Source organism: Chiloscyllium punctatum, chromosome 30 (assembly GCF_047496795.1).
Source record: "Chiloscyllium punctatum isolate Juve2018m chromosome 30, sChiPun1.3, whole genome shotgun sequence".
Classification (NCBI taxonomy): Eukaryota; Metazoa; Chordata; class Chondrichthyes; order Orectolobiformes; family Hemiscylliidae; genus Chiloscyllium; species Chiloscyllium punctatum.
In genome coordinates, this window is record NC_092768.1 from 25,576,381 (window position 1) to 25,589,975 (window position 13,595).

At 43.2% G+C, this 13,595-nt stretch overlaps 1 protein-coding gene across 1 annotated transcript in view; it reads right to left on the reverse strand.

Annotated features, from left to right (window-relative positions):
• LOC140455114 (uncharacterized) overlaps positions 1-3,016 on the reverse strand; it is a 30,057-nt gene extending 27,041 nt beyond the window's left edge. The window contains 4 exon segments of the mRNA XM_072549772.1: positions 1,820-2,053; positions 2,147-2,242; positions 2,332-2,770; positions 3,001-3,016. Coding sequence (XP_072405873.1) covers positions 1,820-2,053; positions 2,147-2,242; positions 2,332-2,770; positions 3,001-3,008 — 777 coding nt within the window. The 5' untranslated portion in view covers positions 3,009-3,016.
• Between the last annotated feature and the right edge of the window lie 10,579 nt (positions 3,017-13,595).

Consider the following 13,595-nt stretch of genomic DNA (forward strand, 5'->3'; position numbering starts at 1 on the left):
TTGGTCCAACTTATCCATGCCAAACCAGATATTCCAACCCAATCTAGTCCCACCTGCCTGCCAGCACCTGGCTCATATCCTTCCAAGCCCTTCCTATTCATAAACCCATCCAGATGCCTTTAAAGTGTTGCAATTGTACTAGCCTCCACCACTTCTCTGGCAACTCATTCCATACATGTACCACGTTTTGCATGAACATGTTGCTCCTTAGGTCTCTTTCATATCTTCCCCTCTCACCCTAAACCTATCCTCTCTAGTTCTGGACTTCCCCCACGCCAGGGAAAAGACTTTGTCTATTACCCTATCCATGCCCCTCATGATTTTATAAACCTCTATCAGGTCACCCCTCAGCCTCTGACGCTCCAGGGAAAACATCCCTTGTCTATTCAACTTCTCCCTTTCGCTCAAATCCTTCAACCCTGGCAACATCCTTGTAAATCTTGTCTGAACCCTTTCAAGTTTCACAACATCCTTCCCACAGGAAGGAAACCAGAATTGCATGCAATATTCCAAAAGTGGCCGAACTAATATCCCATACAGCTATAATATGATGTTCCAACCCTGTACTCAATACTCTAAATCAATAAAGGAACGTATACCAAATGCCTTCTTCACTATCCTATCTACCTGTGACTCTACTTTCAAGGAGCTATGAACCTGCACTTCAAGATCTCTTTGTTCAGCAACATTCCCTAGGACTTTACCATTAAGTCTATAAGTCCTGCTAAGATTTGCTTTCCCAAAGTGCAGCACATTACGTTTATCTAAATTAAACTCCATCTGCCACTTCTCATCCCATTGGCCCGTCTGATACTGTTGTCATTTTCTCATCAGTTATTTCTGTTCAGATGGACAAATGGGCTGAGGAGTGGCAGAAAGAGAGTTTAATTTCAATAAATGAAAGGTGCTGCATTTTGGAAAAGCAAATCAGTGCAGGACTGATGCACTTAATGGTAAGGTACTGGGGGGTGTTTCTGAACATATAGACCTTGGAGTGCAGGTTCATAGCTACTTGAAAGTAGAGTCACAGATAGATTAGGATAGTGAAGAAAGCATTTGGTCTGCCTTCCTTTATTGTTCAGACCACCGATTTATAGTGTTGTGAGATCATGTTGCGGCAGTACAGGCCAGTGATTAGTACACTTTTGAAAAATTGCATACAACTCTGCTCTTTTTCGTATTGGAAGGATTTTGTTAAACTTTAAAGGGTTCAGGAAAATGTTTACAAGGATGTTGCTGGAGTTGGAGGATTTGAGCTAGAGGGAGGTGCTGAAGAGCCTGGAGGCTTTTTCCCTGGAGCGTCTGAGGCTGAGGGGTGACCTGACAGAGGTTTATATAATCATGAGGGGCATGGATAGGATAAATAGACAAGGTATTTTTCGCTGGGGTGGGGGAGTCCAGAACTAGAAGACATAGGTATGGGGGTGAGACTAGAAAGATATAAATGAGGCCCAAAGGGGCAACCTTTTCACACAGAGGGTGGTGCGTGTATGGAATGAGCTGCCAGAAAAAGTGGTGGAGACTGGTACAGTTGCAACATTTAAAAGGCATGAATAGGAAGGGTTTGGAGGGATGTGAGCCAAGTGCTGGAAAACAGGACTGAATTCGGTTAGGATATCTGGTCGGCGTGGACACGTTGGACTGAATGGCATGTTTCCGTGTTCTGGATTAGTGGTGCTGGAAGAGCACAGCAGTTCAGGCAGCATCCAAGTAGCTTCGAAATCGACGTTTCGGGCAAAAGCTCTTCATCATGTTTCCGTGTTGTACATCTGACTCTACAGCCAGGTGACGTTTCACGGAACAGACTGGCAGTACTCACCCTCAGAAATATCAGCTCGTCCGTTTGCTCCATCTGTTTCTGCAACTTTGAGAGATCCTCCTCAATAGAATTTAAATTCTCCTGAATCTCTCGAAGGTTTTTCTCCATTGTTTCGACAACCCTCTCCTCTTCTTCCCTGAGATCTCTGAGTAAACGCTGCTCTTTCTCAGTGAGAATCTGGTGCATTTTAGTGAACTCGGATGTGATGTGGGTCTGCAGACTGCTCGCCTGTTCCTACCAAATGAAATGTGAAACCTCATTAATGTCCCGCGATAAAGGGAACAAAACTAACCGAGATCCCAGAGAATCAGCACAGGGAGAGCTCACCCTCACTTCGGAAATCTTCCGTTTCTGGGTCAGTTCCGTTTGGAGAACCACCGATTTCTTCTCAGTGAGAAAATCTAAGGAAGATTTCAGTTTATTCTGGAATTGGGAGAGAAAATCGCAACAAGAAAATGTCAGACCTTGAAACCGTGACACAATTCACAGCTTTTAAAACATTCCCCTTTTACCTTGTATATTTTAACAGCTTCTTTAATTGGGATGAAACGGTGCTCTCTGTGTTCCGCAGTGACACAAATCACACAGATCAATTTCTTGTCAGTTTCACAAAACAGTTTCAGATCTTCCTGATGTTTCTCACAGTGAGGTTTACTTTCCTTCTCTTTCGGATCCAGCTTTAATTTTCGAGCCTCCTCGGCCAGATTCGCTAAGGCCCGATTTACCCTGAGGTTTCTTTCCGGAAATTCCTCTCTACACTGCGGGCAGGAGTTTGCCTCCTTCTTTTCCCAACTCTGGGTGATACAGGAGCGGCAGAAGTTGTGCCCACAATCCAGTGTAACCGGATCGGTGAAGAAATCCAGGCAAATGGGACAAGTTACCTCCTCGGTCAGTCTCAGGAGCTGCTGTGCGGATGCCATGTTCACACTCAGCACTTCCGGAATCGTCCTGCTTTCAGTTTCAATGGGGAAGAACACATTCAGTTCAAAGATCTCACGAGGATTTTCACGCGATACTCGGAACAATTATTCCAAACCCACACTTGCTACAGATGTGCACAATATGAACCAGAATGGAGGACCCTCCAATCACACGGAATCAATGTTGATTCCATCAGTTTCCCCAATCCCTCTCCTCCCACCTTATCCCAAATCCGTCCCCGCCCTCTTGAACTTTCCTACCTGTTCATCTTCCTTCCCACGTATCTGTCTACTCTCCGCTGCGACCTATCACCATCCCGCCCAACCTTCACCTACCTATCGCATTCCCAGTTACCGCTCCCACAGCCATACCCTCCTCCCATTTATCTCTCCGCCCCCTTCCCATTCTTGAAGAAGAGCTTATGCTCGAAACGTCAACTCTCCTGCTCCTCGGATGCTGCCTGACCGGCTGTGTTTTTCCAGCATCACACTTTTTGACTTTAATTCCATCCAGCACACTGGTTGTCTGTTAATAGGAGCTCTCCAATGACAGTGCATTTTCCTGATAATATTGGGATGCAAGTCATAGAGTTATAGAGATGTACAGCATGGAAACAGACCCTTCGGTCCAACCCGTCCATGCTGACCAGATATCCCAACCCAATCTAGTCCCACCTGACAGCACCCGGCCCATATCCCTTCAAACCCTTCCTATTCATATGCCCATCCAAATGCCTCTTAAATGTTGTAATTATACCAGCCTCCACCACATCCTCTGGCAGCTCATTCCATAGACGTACCACCCTCTGTGTGAAAATGTTGCCCCTTAGGTCTCTTGCATATCTTTCCTCTCTCACCCTAAACCTATGCCCTCTAGTTCTGGACTCCCCAACCCCAGGGAAAAGACTTTGTCAATTTATCCTATCCATGCCCCTCATAATTTTGTAAACCTCTATAAGGTCACCCCTCAGCTTCCGACACGCCAGGGAAAATAGCCCCAGCTTGTTCAGCCTCTCCCTATAGCTCATATCCTCCAACCCTGGCAGCATCCTTGTAAATATTTTCTGAACCCTTTCAAGTTTCACAACATCTTTCCGATAGGAGGGAGTCCAGAATTGCACGCAATATTCCAACAGTGGCCTAACCAATGTCCTGTACAACCACAACATGACCTCCCAACTCCTGTACTCAATACTCTGACCAATAAAGGAAAGCATACCAAATGCCTTCTTCACTATCCTATCTACCTGCAACTCCACTTTCAAGGAGCTATGAACCTGCACTCCATGGTCTCTTTGTTCAGCAACACTCCCTAGGACCTTACCATGAAGTGTATAAATCCTGCTAAGATTTTCTTTCCCAAAATGCAGCTCCTCGCAGTTATCTGAATTAAACTCCATCTGCCACTTCTCAGCCCATTGGCCCATCTGGTCCAGATCCTGTTGTAGTCTGAGGTAACCCTCTTCGCTGTCAGCTACACCTCCAATTTTGGTGTCATCTGCAAACTTACTAACTGTATCTCTTTGCTCGCATCCAAATCATTTATGTAAATGACAAAAAGTAGAGGGCCCAGCACTGATCCTTGTGTCACAGGGCTCCAATCCGAAAAACAACCCTCCACCACCACAGTGTCTTCCACCTTTGAGCCAGTTCTGTATCTAAATGTCTAGTTCTCCCTATATTCCATGAGATCTAACTTTGCTAATCAGTCTCCCATGGGGAACCTTGTCGAATGCCTTACTGAAGTCCATATAGATCACATCTACTGTTCTGCCCTCATCAATCTTCTTTGTTACTTCTTCAAAAGACTCAATCAAGTTTGTGAGACATGATTTCCCACGCACAAAGCCATGGTGACTATCCCGAATCAGTCCTTGCCTTTCCAAATACATGTACATCCCGTCCGTCAGGATTCCCTCCAACAACTTGCCCACCACCAAGGTCAGGCTCACCAGTCTATAGTTCCCTGGCTTGTCTTTACCGCCCTTCTTAAACAGTGGCACCACGTTTGCCAACCTGCAATCTTCCGGCACCTCACCTGTGACTATCGATGAGACAAATATCTCAGCAAGAGGCCCAGCAATCACTTCTCTAGCTTCCCACAGAGTTCTCGGTACATCTGATCAGGTCCTGGGGATTTATCCACCTTTAACCATTTCAAGACATCCAGCACTTCTTCCTCTGTAATCTGGACATTTTGCAAGATGTCACCATCTATTTCCCTACAGATGGTGTATATACAGTCTATATCTTCCACATCCTTTTCCACAATAAATACTGATGTAAAATATTCATTTAGTATCTCCCCCATTTTCTGTGGTTCCACACATAGGCCACCTTGCTGATCTTTGAGGGGCCCTATTCTCTCCCTAGTTACCCTTTTGTCCTTAATATATTTGTAACAACCCTTTGGATTCTTCTCAATTCTATTTGCCAACGCGATCTCATGTCCCCATTTTGTCCTCCTGATTTCCCTCTTAAGTATACTCCTACTTTATTTATACTCTTCTAAGGATTCACTCCATCTATCCTGTCTGTACCTGACATATGCTTCCTTCTTTTTCTTAACCAAAGCCTCAATTTCTTTAGTCATCCAGCATTCCCTATACGGACCAGCCTTCCCATTCACCCTGACAGGAATGTACTTTCTCTGGATTCTTGTAATCTCATTTATGAAGGCTTCCCATTTTCCAGCCATCCCTTTACCTGCGAACATCTGCCCCCAATCAACCTTTGAATGTTCTTGCCTAATACCGTCAAAATTGACCTTTCTCCAATATAGAACTTCAACTTTTGGATCTGGTCTATCCTTTTCCATCACTATTTTAAAACGAATAAAATTATGGTCACTGGCCCAAAAGTGCTCCCCCACTGACACCTCAGTCACCTGCCCTGCCTTATTTCCCAAGTGTAGGTCAAGTTTTGCACCTTCTCTAGTAGGTACATCCACATACTGAATCAGAAAATTGTCTTGTACACACTTAAGAAATTCGTCTCCATCTAAACCTTTAACACTATGGCCACCCCAGTAGGTGTTTGGCAAGTTAAAATCCCCTACCGTAACTATCCTACTATTCTTACAGATAGCTGAGATCTCCTTACAAGTTTGTTTCTCAATTTCCCTCTGACTATTTGGGTGGGGGGGGGGGGGGGGGGGTCTATAATACAATCCCAATCAGGTGATCATCCCTTACTTATTTCTCAGTTCCACCCGAATAACTTCCCTGGATGTATTTCCAGGAATATCCTCCCTCAGCACAGCTTTAATGCTATCCCTTATCAAATATGCCACTCCCCCTTCTCTTTTGCCTCCCTTTCTATTCTTCCTGTAGCATTTGTATCCTGGAACATTCAGCTGCCAGTCCTGCCCATCCCTGAGTCATGTTTCCGTAATTGCTGTGATATCCCAGTCCCATGTTCCTAACCATGCCGTGAGTTCATCTGCCTTCCCTTTTAGGCCCCTTGGATCGAAATAAATGCAGTTTAATTTATTAGTCCTACCTTGTTCCTGCCTGCCCTGACTGTTTGACTCACTTCTGTTCTCAGCTGTACCCGTCTCAGATTGATCTCTTTCCTCACTATCTCCCTGGGTCGCACCCCCCCCACCCCCCCCCCCTCCCCACCTTACTAGTTTAAATCCTCCCAAGCAGTTCTAGCAAATTTCCCTGCCAGTATATTAGTCCACTTCCAATTTATGTACAATCCGTCCTTCTTGTACAGTTCACTTATACCCCAAAACTCCAATGATCCAAAAATGTGAATCCTTCTCCCGTACACCAGCTCCTCAGCCATGCATTCATCTGCTCTATTTTCGTATTCCTGCCCTCACTAGCTCGTAGCACTGGGAATAATCCAGATATTACTACCCTTGAGGACCTCCTTTTTAAATTTCTACCTAACTCTCTGTAGTCTCCCTTCAGAGTCTCAACCTTTTCCCTTCCAATGTCATTGGTTCCAATGTGGACAATGACCTCCTGCTGGCCCCTCTCCCCCTTGAGAACATTCTGCACCCTCTCCGAGACATCCTTGATCCTGGCACCAGGGAAACAACACACCATTCTGCTTTTTCTCTGCTGGCCACAAAAACGTCTGTCTGTACCTCTGACTACAGAATCCTCTAGCACAATTGGTCTCTTGGAAGCCGATGTACCCGTTGTTGCATTCGAGCCAGTCTCAATGCCAGAAACTTGGCTGTTTGTGCTACGTTCCCCTGAGAATCCATCACCTCCTACATTTTCCAAAACAGCATACCTGTTTGAAATGGGTATATCCACAAAAGTCTCCTCCTCTAGCTGCCTACATCTCTTACCCTTCCTGGAGTTAACCCATCTACATGACTATATCTGAGACTTTCCCCCTTCCTATAACTGCAATCTATCACATACTGTTGCTGTTGCAAATTCCTCATCGCTTCTATCTGTCTCTCCAACTGATTCACTCGATCTGATAAGATTCGCATCCAACAGCATTTATTGCAGATATAATCCGCAGTAACCCTTAAACTCTCTTTAAACTCCCACATCTGACAAGATGTACATATCACTGCAAAGGCCATTTTTGCTCCTTCACAATCTACAGACCGAGAAAATTACACCGTCTTATTCCTCTGCAAACACTGTCCCAGGTTAAATTAATAGCTATGGCTTATATTTTAAGTTTAATCAAGAGACTTACCTCCAAAAACACATAATCAAGAAAGAATCCACTGTATCCACTACTGCAGGCTTTCTCTTGGACAGACTTAAAACGACAATTAACTTATCTGATTCTGTGCTGTGAACTTCGCCCAACAGTTCCTCCAAGATTAGATGTGAATGATAATTTTCCCAGATGCACTCCGATGTCCAGCGATACACGAATTCAAACAGCAATGGCGGTAACTGTGCAGGTTTTCTCTCTCTCTCTTCTGCACTGTCCTCACCATGTGCTTCCTTTGTCTGACCTTCTCCCTTTTAAACTGCTGTTGTTTTGACCTTTTTTTTCCAAAGTTCCAAAACAATGCAACAGCATATAAAATAGTAATTGCGGCTCCTGGGATTCGTGGAAATCACCTCCAACACCTAAAATACCTCAAAAAAAAAAGGAACAGCTCTTTCAGCCAAAAATCTTTCCCGTCAGTGTCAGCCAGATTTACAGTCAGGAACATGAGAACGTGTTTTACCCAGGTTAGTGTCATTGATTATTTCTCTCCAGGCTGGGTGCAGGAAAGGGGCTTTGGATTTTCCAATAAAAGGGGTGCCATCAGCTGTTGAGAGTGATTCATGGTCATCACCGATCTTGCAAATTTTAGACAATTAGTGTCAACAAATTCCACTTTGTTAGAACATGTTAGAAATTATTTTTTGTAATCAAGGGTTCCGCATTTTCAAGTTTCAGCGCATATGGTAGAAAATTAAGTGCTAATTCTGTGTCTATCACTGCGTAAAAATTAACTTGGAAGTGCAAGGGAAGAGGATGGAGTCCATGCCATATAAAGACAAAAAAAAATCCCTGATGTCATGCTAATAATCAAGATATTACACACCACAAGACATAATAAATGTTCAGCTTGTGTCCTTGATGTAACATAAGCAGAGCTTGCAGAACAACAACAGAGACTGAAAACATCTAAAAGCCTCATGTCCAACTGTAAGATATGGGTCCAACAGTCTCCGGAATCCTTCTCCTGTACCTTCCTGTGTCTTGAACATCTGATTTCAGTCACTCCCCCATTCGAGGTTGGACTTTCAACTGCCAAGACGGTCAACTTTGGAATTCCCTCCATTTTTAAAATGGAGCTTTTAAAATGCTCTAAAACCTACACCAATCATATGAATAAATATGTGTCAAATTTTGCATTCTAGCTCTCCTATGAAAATGAGTCATAGAGACAGAGTTATACAGTATGGAAACAAACCCTTCTTTCCAACTCGTCATGCCGAGCAGATATCCTAAATTAACCTAGTCCTCATTGCCAACATTTGACTTATATCTCTCTAAACCCTTCTTATTCATGTACCCATCCAGATGCCTTTTAAATATTTCAAAATTGTACCAGCCTCCACCACTTCTTCTGGCAGCTCATTCCATACATGCACAACCCTCTGCCTGAACAAAGTTACACAATAAGTCCCTTTTAAACCTTTCCACTCTCACCTTGCACCTATGCCCTCAAGTTTTGGACTTCCCTATCCTGGGAAAAAGACCATGGCTATTCATCCTGTCAATTCTCCTCACGATTTTATTAAACTGTATAAAGATAACCCCTCAGCCTCAGTGCTCCAGGGAAAAAAGCCCCAGCCTATTCAGCCTTTTGCCATCACTCAAACCCTCCAGCCCTAGCAACATTCTTGTAATACGTTCTGCACCCTCTCAAGTTTAACAACATCCTTCCTCTAGCAGGGAGACCAGAATTGAATGCATTATTCCAAATGTTGCCAAAGCAATGTCTGGTACAGCAGTAACATGACCTCCCATCTCCTATACTCAATGCACTGACACTGCCTGTCCAACATCTACTCCACTTTCAAGGAATGATGAACCTACACCCTCAACTCTTCGTTTAGTGACACTTCCCAGAACTCTTTAATTAAATGTATGAGGCCAGCCCTGCTTTGTCATCCAAAAATGCAACAACTCACACCTACCTAAATTAAATTCCATCTGCCACTTCTCGGTCCATCTAACCAAGGTCTCATTATACTCTGCAATAATCTTCTTCACATGTCCAATACCCCACCAATTTTGGTGTCATCTGCAAACTTTCTAAGCATTACTCCTGTATTCACATCCAAACTATTTATATATATGACAAAAAGCAATGGATCCAGCATTGATCCTTGAGGCACCCTGCTGGTTACAGGCCTACAATCCAGAAAACAACACTTCACAACAACTCTGTGTCTCCTTCTTTCAAGCCAATTGTGAATCCAAATGGTTTGTTCTCCCTGAATTCCATATGATCTAACCATGCTAATCAGAGTCTAAATAGAGTGTGCTGGAAAAGCACAGCAGGTCAGGCAGCATCTGAGAAGCAGGAAAATCAATGTTTAAGGAAGAACATTTGCCTGAAACGTCAAGTTTCCTGCACTTTGGATGCTGCCTGACCTGCTGTGCTTTTCCAGCACCACTCTAATCTAGACTCTAGTTTCCAGCATCTGTAGTACTCACCTTTGCCTAACCATGCTAATCAGTCTACTATACAGAATCTTGTTGAATACCTTACTGAAGTTCATATCGACTCTGTATTCTGCTCTGCCTTCATTGTCACTGATTCAAAAAACTCACTAACATAGTGAGAAACAATTTCCCATGTGCAAAGCCGTGTTGACTAACCCTAATAAGTCCATACAAATATCAGACAGACAGACACCTTTCTAAATGCATGCAAATCCTTTCTTTCAGAATTCCTTCCGACAACCTAACCACCACTGATACCAGACTCACCAGTCTATAGTTTCCTGGCTTTTCCTTACTAACTTTTTTTGAATAATGGTCCCACTTCAGCCACCATCCAATCTGCCTGCACCTCGCCTATGACTATAGATGATCCAATTATCTCAGCAAGGGGCCCAAAAATCATTTCCCAAGCTTCCCAGGAAGTTCTAGAATACACTTGATCATGTCTCAGGGATTTATCTATTTGAGATGCCTAACTCCTCCTCTGTGATATGGTCACTTTTCAAGATATCACTGTTTATATGCTCTCGCTTCCATATCCTTCTCCATAGTAAGTACTGATGCAAAATACTAGTTTAGTAGTTCACCCTTCCCCTGTGGTTTCACACATAGATAACGTTGTTGGTCTTTAAGGGGCCCTATTGACTCTGTAGTTACTTAACATATGTGTAGAATCACTTTGGATTATTCTTAACCTTATTTGTCAAAGCGACCTCATGACCACATTTTGCCCTTCTGATTGTCCTCTCAAATATACTCCGACTCTCTTTATACTCCTCTAGGGATTCAATTCTAGTCTTCTCCTCTTGTATTGAGCAGAACCTCAATATCACTAGTCATTTAACATTCCCAAATCTACTAGCCTTACCCTTCTTGCTAACAGATATGTACATACGTACTGCCTCTGGACACTTGCTATCTTCTTTTTGAAGGCTCCTCACTTTCCAACCATCCATTTACCCACAAATAGCTTCTCCCAATTAACTTTTGAAAGTTTTGCCTAATTCCATCAAAATTGGCCTTACTCTAATTTCAAATTTGAACTTTTACACTGAAGTGCAGAATTTTGCTGTTGTATTGGTTAAAATACATTGCCGGATACAGTATTAAATAAAACCCATAGGATTCATTCCTTTAAAATATCACTTTCTGAAGTTGGTCATGATCAATGAAGGATGTGAAAGTAAGGACTCCTGATGCTGGAGATCAGAGTCGAAGAATGTGGTGCTGGAAAAGCACAGTCGGTCAGGCAGCATCTGAGGAACAGAAGAGTTGACATTTCAAGTAGAAGCTCTTCATCAGGAATGGTCAATGAGGGGACAATTTCTTTTAAAATTCACTCTTGGAATATCACTGGCTGGACCACCATTCATTGCCCATCATCAGCTGTCCCTGAGAAGTTGGTGGTGAGCTGCCTTCTTGGACTGCTGAAGTCTAATTGTTATAGGTAGATCCATAATTCTGTTAGGGAGCAAATTTCAGGATTTTGACACAGCAACAGTGAAAGAATGGCCATATACTTCCACATCGCAGATAAGTGGCTTGTCAGGGAACCTGCATGCAATTTTGATCCAATGTATCTTTTGCCCTGTCCTTTTAGATGAAAGTGGTGGTTGGTTTGGAAGGCAATGTCTATGGATCATTGATGAATTTCTACAGTACATGGTGTAGATGGTGCACACTGCTGCTACTGATGGTCAGTGATGAAATGATTCGACGTTAGTGGACATGCTGCTGTCAAGTGAGCTGTTTTGTTCTAGGTGGTGTCAAGCTTGTTGAAAGTTGTTGGATCTACACTAATCTAGGGAAATGGACAGTATTTCATCAGACTCTTGACTTGTGTTTGTAGATGATGGACAGGCTTTGTGGAAGTGAGTTACTTGCTGCAGTATTCCCATCCTCTGGGCTGCTCTTTTAGCCAATGTACTTTTATTGCAAGTCCATTGCAATTTCTGGTCAATGGTAATTCTGACGATGTTGTTGGCAGAGGATTCAGTGACGGCAATGCCATTGAATGTCAATGAATGGTGGGTAGACAGTTTCTTGTTGGAGATGGTCATTGCTTGCCATTTGTGCAGTGTGAATGGTCTTATCAATTTCCAGCCCAAGCCTTCATTCTTGTTGAGTGACTTATGCTCAAAATGTTGATTCTTTTGCACCTCAGATGTTGCCTGACCAGCTGCGCTTTTCCAGTTCCACAATCTTCGACTCAAGCTTTGTTATTGTCCAGGTCTTATTGCATTTGTACATGGACTGCTTCAGTAACTGAGGATTCACAAATGGTGCTGAAAATTATGCACTCTGGCTTTATGGTGGAGGGAAGGTCATTACAGAAGCAGATGTTAAATAGTAAGGAGGATAGCTGAGATTATAGTCAGACTGGTCACATGAACTGAGCAGTGGCAAATGGAATTCAATTTGGGTAAGTGTGAGATGATGCACTTGTGCAGGATAAATAAAGCAAGTGAGTCCATGATTAATAGCAGGACTCTGGGAAGCGCTGAGGATCAGAGGGCCCTTGGTGTGCATGTCAACAGGTCTCTTAAGTTATTAGGGCAAATAGATAAAGTGGCTAAGAGCATGTATTGGCTGATGCATTTATTAGATAAGGCACAGAGTTGAAGAGTCGGGTGGTGATTCTTGAACTGTATGAAGTGTTGGTTAGTCACAGTCCTGGTTAGAACTAGGCAGGGTGAATGCCTCTGCATACCAACTGGAGTTGGCAGGGGCAGCATGAGAACTCAGTGCTTAGCTATGATGCTTCATAGCTATTCATACAGAACAAGTTTGCACAGAGATGGATTCTGTGTGGATCATTTAAGATTGGGTTCCGAAATCAAAAAAGAGAGTTGGATCGGACGTGAGCAGAGAGATCCATTTACAAAATGAGCTTGCATAGAAAATTTAGGTGAGCAGCAGTTAGACTGGAAAGGTTTAAAACGAAACAGTTAAAGAGATCAGATGGTGGGCCCAGTGGAGAATACACACGCAGTAGAAAGTACAGTCATTCCAGTGATCTAAATAAAGCTGAAAGACAGTTGGAATTCAACTCAGAAGAATTCCAGCATATATCCAGATCCTAATACAGCCATAAACAAAAGTTGTAAGGCCACCAGTACAGTGACGTCCATTTGGGAATATCAGCCTAGAACAAGTTTCCTTAAACCGGAAGGATTTAAGAGAGAGAGTAGAGTTACAATAGCCACTGGATATGGGAAGTAAAGCTGAAAATGGACAGTGACAAATAGAGGGAAAAACATCAAAAAGCAGGATGAACTTGGGTTGTTTGTTTGGAGTCAAGAAGTTTGAGGGGGTTCCTAACTGAGGTGTATCAGAATGTGAGGGGCATGGGCAGGATGGATAGAAGGTGATGTTCCCTCAGTTGACTATCTATGTGGAGTTTACACATTCTCTCCGTGTCTGCATGGGTTTCCTCCCACAATCCAAAAATGTTAGGTTAGGTGAATTGGCTATGCTAAACTGCCCATAGTGTTAGGTACATTAGTCAGAGGGAAATGAGTCTGGGTGGGTTACTCTTTCAGAGGGTGGATGTGAACTTGTTGGGCTGAAGGGCCTGTTCCCATACTGTAGGGAATCTAATCTAATCTAATCTAATCTAATCTAATCTAATTTAATGTAATCTTAGTTGAAGGGTCAACAACATGGGGGAGTATTTTTAAGATGGAAAGCAGGATTTG